Source organism: Meleagris gallopavo, chromosome Z, assembly GCF_000146605.3.
Source record: "Meleagris gallopavo isolate NT-WF06-2002-E0010 breed Aviagen turkey brand Nicholas breeding stock chromosome Z, Turkey_5.1, whole genome shotgun sequence".
NCBI lineage: Eukaryota > Metazoa > Chordata > Aves > Galliformes > Phasianidae > Meleagris > Meleagris gallopavo.
This window is the reverse complement of record NC_015041.2, coordinates 22,180,523-22,189,234: the sequence shown is the minus strand read 5'-3', so window position 1 is coordinate 22,189,234 and position 8,712 is coordinate 22,180,523. Positions and strand designations below refer to the sequence as shown.

The following is an 8,712-nucleotide window of genomic DNA, read 5'->3' as shown; positions in this document are numbered from 1 at the left end:
TGGTAGAATTCATCTTCGAATACATAATCCCCTGCTGGAGACTGCCACTCTGGCTGTCTTTTACTAAAATGAGATGCTGACAGCCATTGGGTCTTTTTTTTTTTTTTTCCCCAAAATTGTGTATTTGCTGTTTTATAAGCATTGTTTTCATTTCAGTTCACATGGCTTTAGTCCAAGTGAATGAGGCTATTGACCGACAAGATGAAGTGGCACTGATGGCAGGTTTGAACCGTCCTGCTTTGAGCCTACTTGAAGTTCTGCCACAAAATTCCTCTTGGTACCTATTGCAATTGTGTGATTCTAAAGAACAGAAAATGCAGGTAATTTAGTAGAATGGCTACTATGCATCAGTTTTACTGACTTTTTTTTTTTTTTTTGAAGCTGGTATAAACCAGAGAGAAATTGCCATATTTAGCTTTCAATGTCACTTAAGAAAGAGTTTTATCAAGGTTTTAGAATAACTGATGTACTAATCAATCCCAAAGTAGTTGCATTTGCTCCTAAGAGCACAATGCACTTTTAAGTATTTACTAAGAAATCAGAAAAAAATTTGAGATGTGGCATGAAAGCCCCAGTAATGCTTGTTATATTTCATCTTTAAAACTTGAATACAACACAAGATAAAACTGAACGACAAACAAGTCAAAGCACTGGTGGAATTGAATTTCAGGGAGAAAGTCACAGGGATAAACTAACATTATGTGTACTGTGATATTCATATTGACTGTTCAGCAAATACATATTCAAATCCTAGTATCCCATTGAGGGTTTTTATCCCTTATCTCCCAACACGCTTACAAGCATAATCAAATCTATTTATTTATTTTTATTTTTTATTTTTTTGATGTTAGATAGCAGGGGTTCCAAATATGCTCGACAAAAGTGAAATACAGAAAGAAGTTAGTGTTGCCAATGCGGAAGCTGAGGCTCACAAGCTTAGTGAGTAACTGTTTTAATACTCATTTTTTAGCATCGCCATTTAATTATTTTAAGACTATTGATTCAATCCACAATTCTTTGCATGTAGACTCAGTTTCTTAATCTGAAACCATGTGCATTTTATTTTGTAACTGTTCTGAGTCACAACTGCCAAGTCACCAATCTGTGCTACACCGGATATATTCTTTTTACTTGAGGTAGCTAACATCTTTATTTGAATAACTTAAGCTACTGGTAAAACACATTGGCTGAATACAAACTGCATACAGTGCATGGCTTGATGGCTTGAATAGCATTAATCCTTATGTGGGTGTGATGACCATCATTGTAGTATTAAAATAGAACAATCAAATTGAAGAATATTTTGCAATCACATTGAAGAAAATTATTCTCATTTTTAGATGCACATATCTGAATCTGATCTGTTCTTAGACTGAGAATGTCACAATACGAAGGCTACAAGATACAGTTTTAAAAAATATAGCTAAGGGGGTTCTAAATTTGCAGTGCATGAATTGCTGTGTTTAACTGAAAACTTCTCTACTAGGAGATTCTGCTCTGTTAAACTGCTGTCATTTCATGCTACATCTGAGCATGGCTTAGTGGCTGTTTTCTGTATTTCCAGTGCTTTGAATCCTGGCTGATTGCTTTTGTAATGCAACTTGAAGGTGGTACAGTAAGGTCAACCTAAGCCAGAAGCGTGGCTTTACTTGTTAGCTCGAATGTTAGCTATGATGAGCAGTGCTCCCCTCTTTAAAGGGGTGCTGCTTTGCTATGGAAGCTAGAAGGAAAATTGTGAGCTGTGAAAAGCAGCTACAGTGACTCATTTCTCATGTTTAGTTTTAAAAGGGGGTAGGGGAGAATGTGAACATCTTAGTGTGTGTTTTGCAATCTGCATGCTTAGTTCATGAATTAGGAATTGACAGCTTAGTTACTGACTTAGTTCTGTTGTGGACTCTGAGTCTTCGCCTCTTATCTTTTCTCTAAAGAAGCATGAGTGCATGCAGTAGCTTTGAGAGCCTTTGCTGTCTCTAATCATGGCTGCAGCCAAAAGGAAGCCTTTGAGAATAACAAGATCCTGTCCAACCATGCTTCAGAGCAATTGAAATGACAGGCAAAGAGCTGGTATAGATGGGCCTGCTTACCTAGAGGTTTTCAAAGTCTTAATCCTTTATAAGTGTTGCTGCGTATATGAAAGATGAATGGTATCTGCTGCACAAGCGCTCTTGTATGGACTTTCAGCAGTCAGCAGTGATTAAAAATATTCTCTGGCTAAGAGGGTAAAAAAAAATAGATAAGGCAGAGGAAATGGGAATTATTTTGCTGATGGAAGTGACATTTACATAATTGTCATTCTTTACTCTGCCATATGCACTCTAACCTTTAAAGTTGTTTCCCTTTGCGCAAGGCCAAGGTGGTACCTTGTGCAATATCTCCCAGGGTGTGTTCTGGCTCGAGTTTCCTCAGAATTGGCTCTTCCTGGTGTGCAATTACAGTCACTGACTAAGCTGAGAGTGTTGCTGGGCTGCTGTGAATCCCTATGTTGATCCCCAGGTTGGAAGTGTTTTTCTGCTGGTATTCAGATGTCCTGAAGTGCGTTCAGCCAAGTTGAAGCTGTTCAGGGATTGAGAAGGATTGCATTCTCTCTGGTGGTTTGTTTGACACAAAAATGTGAGCTATGGACCATTTCTAGATAGTAGTACTTGTGAAGAATAATCTTCTAGACTTCAATGGACAAGGGATGGCACAAATGCCTACAAGAATTTGCGTGTGTTTTTTTCCCTCACTTTAGCCATTGAAAAGCCCACCAGCAACCTTGTCCAGCAGATTTCTAACAGGCCTCCTAAAAAGGAGTCACACTTGTCATTGTTGCAGGACAGGCTTGCTCTAGATGGCTGAGTTAGGTTCTGCTGAAAGGAGGATGTGAGGGAAGAAATAGAACACAAGGAAGCAAGTGTTTGGGTTGAGGTGGGACTGGAGTAATTGAGATGACATAACTGAGCAGAACAGAGAGACATTCTGTCCTTCTGCCTCTGAGGACAGGTCAGATTCCTGCTTTGGATTAAAGGTATCATAGAATATCCCTAATATCTAAAAGTCCGGAAGCTTTTTGTAGTCCTCCATTCAATTATTTGCTGGAAATTTTTGAATAGACACATTTTGCGACATTCAGCAGTTTATCTTGATCTGATACTTTTTTCCAATGACAGAAAATGATTTTCTTTGGATAACCTGTCATTTACACTGCATAAAAAAGCAAATGGCATATAGAAATTAATAGGTTTTTCTTTCCCTGCTGTTCTCTAGAACTTATAGCAGTTGACAATATCAATACTGCAATTCGTAACTGTGATCCTAGTAAAACACTGGTTGCACTGATGAAACCGGAGGCACAGCTGCCTGTTGTTCACTCATTTGCTGCTGTTGTCTATCAGACTGAGCTGTTCAACCTCCAACAGAATGCTGTGGTAAGAGTGAAACACTTATGACCTGCTCTGATGTTACATAGCCAAGCTGTGGAACAGCATAAACATAGCATGTTGTCATGTAAAATCAGACTTAATTCTCTATCCATGGTGTTATGTGTATTGCATGACTGTTTTCAATTGAATTGGCAATACCGAATCACAAAAGTCATTTCTTGACACACTTTGCTCTGGCTGAGCTGTTGTGTTGCAACAAATGGACTTTTTTAATTGTTGCATGCTTACTGAGGACTAACCGTTTGTACATTGCATAGAAAAGTAATCCCCTGCTATGGCACTATGATCAGAAGAGATGGGACTGTGGGGCAAAGGGTCCGAAGGATGTGTAGCAAACAGTGAGATTAACAGTGGTGTGTTAATGTGATCTGTCTGTGACTAGGGTACATCTTAGCATTTCAGTCCTAAATCAAGTCCACATCGTTGATGGTATCTGGACTGTGTAACTCAGATTCATTACACTGCTTATTTAGCTTCCTTACTTGAGGTACATTATTATCCTACAGAATTACCTGGCACACGATGAACTGTCTGTTGCAGTAGAAATGTTGTCAGCTGTTGTGTTGCTAAACCAGGCCTTGGAAAACAAGGACATCCAAATGATAAGGAATCACCTCAGAAATCCATGCACTGGCTTCAATAATCTGGAAGAGGAAAACTTGCAACGGTAAAAGTTCATTTTGTCTTGTCTAGAGGAGACTTGGCAACCTCTGCAGAAGGATAAGTAGGCATTTCACTAGGCAGGCTGTCCAGTGCTGTGGCTACGAAGCTGAAAAGGCTGCAAGATGATTATCTCTGTCAAATGTTGATAGGGCAAAACATAACAAATACCAAATTGCTTGAGAGTCCCTAAGCGGAAGCCGTCAACAACCTCAAATATTTGAGAGTAAGAGCTTATGCAAGGTGAAGGGAAGTATTTTCAGAAAGCAAACATTAAGACCTGACAAGAATTTTAGTGGAGACTAACATACATACCAGCTGTAGCTGGAAACTGTTAATCAGTAACCTCTTCACAGTACTGGTGGAGGATCTTTGGAATGTGATAATGTGCTTAATGCCTTAAGGTCAAGGAGACCCCTTGGACCCATGCTAACCCTATTTTTTTCATTCAAGATTTACAGAAATCAAAAAAATGTAGCACAGTCCCGCTTGCTAAAAAGCTGAGTATGTTACTGTGGCACGCATGCATGCCCAAAGCTAAGGTAAATCCTGCACTTAGCTGCCAGCTGCTTGCACTGCCACATGTCTGACTTGTCACAGCCATGAGCTGCTGCTGTACTCCTTTGCTTATCTGCAAAAAAAAAATAATAATAATAATCAGGCAGCTCTGAGGCCTGTGCAAGACCTGAGGCCCATATCTGTGGAGGTGTGGGCAGGTTCTTAACACCTGGCTGTGGGTGGTAGAAATCTGAGTGCTGTTGGAGGGTGTCATCAGGCAAAAGGGACAGCAGTGACCTGGTCACTGAAGATCTTCACCAGGGGACATGAATGTGAAAACAGCCCTTTACGCTGGAGGGAGAGCACATCAGGATAGGAATAACTGGTTAGTTTGTGGGGTTGAGGGAAGGAAGGATTTGTAGTGACTTGGAGAAATGGCAGAATGCTGTGAGGTGGAGCAAAATTAGTGTTCCACTTGGGTTCTGCTCATGTCAGGGAAAGCCGGTGGGAAAGAGAAACAACACTGTGAAAATAGATAGATGGGCCCCAAAGTGTCCAAAGATAGTGATTTTGACTGATGGCACTGCGGCCTGTTAAAGTTGTCAATCAGTACAAATTAAACAGTGGGAATTAATTGGATTCAGGAATAAAATAAAGCTACAGTGCCATTATGTAAATCTGGGCTGTTGCTTAGACTTAGTTGCACAACGCCTAAAGGTAAAAGGTAAAGTAGAGCTAGAGAAATTTCTGTGAGGGAAATACTCAGTGGCTTTCTACTGGAAGGCATGCATTTGTTAAGGAAATGCCTTTCCTAGAATGTAAATCTTCAGTGGAAATATGACATAGACCTGCAAAATCGCATGTGTTGTGGGGAAAGTTACTAGGAGTTGCTAGGTTCTCATAAATTTAGTTATTTTCTTATGATATCTGAAATGAGAAAGAAAAAAAAATTGAGATTATGACATATGAAGTTTAATACTTACCTGAGGAACCACCTTCTTACAAAAGATTTAATAAGTGGAACTCATTACTAAGCACTTTGTAAGTTTTCAAAATAGAGTGAATAAATGAATGGATTGCAGACCTTTTCACAACTATTAAACGTGAATGTGCATCCTCCCACTTGGAAATCCTTAAATGTAGTCTGCTGAATGCTGAGAGGACACACCAGAGCAGGAAATAATTCTTATATATTTTCCTAGCACCCACTCATTTTAGGACACAGATGAAAATAGGAGACGTGTTTCGTCTGACTCATGGTGGCAACTGAGTATTTTAATCAGGAATACTAAAATTATTTAACTTGCATGTACAAGTGCTGTGAAGGTTTCCAGCATGACTTGGTCTATGATCCTTCTAAAAAGCGTTGACTTAGGCTACAAAGCCTGTACTTGGAAGACACTGATTTGGGTGTAGAGGAGCATTATTCATGACTTCTCTCTTTCTATGGCCCATCATCCTCCCTGTGCAAAATGCAAAGTTATCTTCTGAACAGGAGGGGCTGCTACCTGATACTGTGAGAGCAGATATTCTGCTGTTTGAGTTAGTGCAGCAAGAAGTGGGCAGTTTCTCCCAAATTCTTTTGCATTACCACACAGTAAAGGATCTGCCCAGCTTTGTCACTTTTCCTTAGGGGCAAAATGGGGACTGAAGCAAGTTTCTGCTCCTGATGGCTTCCTATCAGAGAGGATATAAAATAGTTCAGGACAGATGGTGAAGAAAAAAGCCATCATGTTTTGCTATTATTTTCCGTCAGGAAGAGTCAAGGAAAGACAAGTCATTTAAAAATCAACTAATGAGCAGAAGTATTTGAAAATTTTTTCTAAGAGCTGTAAGACTCACCATGCGCCATATTCCTGCCTCTGTAACAGAACTTGGGTAGGCCACCAGGTTGCATGGTATATTTTTTTTATCCTGAGGTTATTAGAAAATTTCAAATTTTCTGGGAGCTAAATACAATTGATAACATAAAATCATACTGGACTGTGGCAGTGTCCCTGAAAGTACTGATATCTCCCGCTTAAGATAGAATCTGGGGAAAAAGCAGCCACTTCCTGAAATGATATCATAATCACTCTGCCAAGAAGAAGGCTTTGGATTAGCATGTAGGGTCAGTTTTTCACTTCCCAAAATACATGTGTGACCAAGGAAGCAGCTTGCATGTTTGTATAATTTCTGACAGGAAATGAGTTGGTCTGATAATCATTCATTGAAAAAGTCAATAAATGATGGATGATACATCTGACTAATTCTTAATGGCAATTTACCTTGTGTATGAAATACACTTATGTATTTTATATCTTCTTATAGTTATGCTGATACACTATTGTCTATTAAGTCAGAGGCTTCATCTCAAGGCCAAGATTATTTAAGCTGGAATGATATCCAGAACTGCATTGACTTGGTTAATATGCAAATTCAAGAAGAAAATGAAAGTAAGTAATTCTTCCTGTACATCGGTGGCAGAGATGGTAGTCCGGTCATCAGGACACACGTTTCTGTGCTAAATGGCCTTGCACAGACTCTGATCAATAGAGGAAGCTGTTAATTTTGAATGGCTGTTGATCTTTAAATCCATCTGAAGTGTTCCTGGTTATGTTGTGTCTGGTTCAAATGTATCCTAGAATGCCTACCGTCTGCAGCATTACAAATGTTGTGGTTCAGAATACTTGTCAGTATAGTTCAGTATTTGAATTGGATGATATTAATACAAGGATTTTGCAGAAATTGTAAGGCAAGAGTGTATTGGAGGATAGGGTCAGAAAATAGATAATACCCTATGTAAAACCATGCTTGTTAAGTGATTTCCAAGCCCCTGTTTTTCACCAGAGTTTGTAGAAGTACAACAGTGTGTCCTGCTCTCCTTTCACATAATTTGATTTCCTATCTGAAAGAAAAGTTTATTGTGTACGCTCTAATATAAATGGTTTTGGAGAATATTTCTTTCATTTAAGTGTGACTGTATGGCCCTAAAATTTTTATGTTAATTTAGATGTGGTCATTTGGGCTTCAAAAGTGCTAACAGACTGAAGTCTCTGCTAGATTATAGATGCATTTTCCATAAAATTTGAGGCTATTAGCTACCCTCTCCTTAAGCTATCAGCACAGTGCACCCTGCTATGTTTAGCAGTAGTAAGAGAAGAATCTTACCTTATGGAAATATGAAAACTGGCTGTGTTGTTGCTTCTGAACAGGAGATGCAGGCCTCTTGGCTCTTTTGATGCCTACCCAGCCTACCATCTTTTGATATCCTATCCCAGTATGGGATATAAGCGTATTTTTTCCAGTGGGCAAAATTACTTTTTGTGACTCTTTGCTTCGCTGGAGTCATGAATAGGTGAAAAAGGCCTTGAAATAGATGTTTCTTCTTTAGCAGTCAGTCTCTACTGGTGAGAAAGCTTTGCATATAGTTTCATTGGCACAGGCTTCTGCCCAGAAATCATTAACAGGGCAGAGAGGGCAGGAAGAAGGCTGACATTGCTTTCCATAAGCAAGCCTGTGTGGCTGCCCATTCCTGCCTTAGCCTTCATGAGGGCATGGATCCTGGACCCACCAGCTGTGGATGGCATGGCAGAAACATGGTGAGAGATTATCAGCTGCCAGTGGAGGGTGTCGTCTCTCACAGTTCATGAGAAGCCCTTAGCCAGTGCCCTTGTGGGGCAGCTTGACTTTAGGGCGAAATCACCCCAAGCAGTGCATCTCCACACTGTTTTGGAGAGGGAATACATTGTCACTTTAAATAAGAACAGTCTTGACAACTGAAGAAAATGAGTCATAGGTTTTATTAAGCACATCATGTGATGTGGCTGTAGTCCTCAGTGTCCACAGGTCTGAACAAAATCAAGCTGATCTCATAAGATCAGCATTGCCAGTTTGATTAGAGGAGGTGAAGTTTAAAGAATTTAGGTTAAGGTTCAACATAATGTTGTAACTTGTAGGTCAGCATGTACGTCACCTCTGAAATTAGGGTTTCAGGAAGTCTAATTCCCAACCACTCAACAAGTCTGGAATCTTTCTGCACAGCCAGCCAGTATGTTGATGCACACATAGATATGGTGTCCGGTATTTCTTTAAGCTTCTCAGAGCCTTTTGTGCTCTGCTGGTATAGTAAATTTTCTTTTTCTTTTTCTTT

At 39.7% G+C, this 8,712-nt stretch overlaps 1 protein-coding gene across 4 annotated transcripts in view; it reads left to right on the top strand.

Annotated features, from left to right (window-relative positions):
• The window catches only part of IQGAP2 (IQ motif containing GTPase activating protein 2), a 96,501-nt gene that overhangs the window by 51,890 nt on the left and 35,899 nt on the right, over window positions 1-8,712 (top strand). Inside the window, exons 9-13 of one of the 4 annotated variants that reach the window (XM_010725542.3) lie at window positions 157-320; window positions 852-939; window positions 3,247-3,407; window positions 3,929-4,089; window positions 6,891-7,015. The exons of 1 other annotated variant lie outside the window; for it this stretch is intronic. In XM_010725542.3, the coding sequence (XP_010723844.1) occupies window positions 157-320; window positions 852-939; window positions 3,247-3,407; window positions 3,929-4,089; window positions 6,891-7,015 (699 nt within the window). The remainder of the gene's footprint in view (window positions 1-156; window positions 321-851; window positions 940-3,246; window positions 3,408-3,928; window positions 4,090-6,890; window positions 7,016-8,712) is intronic. 2 more of the 4 variants (XM_010725543.3, XM_010725544.3) reach the window with 2 other exon arrangements.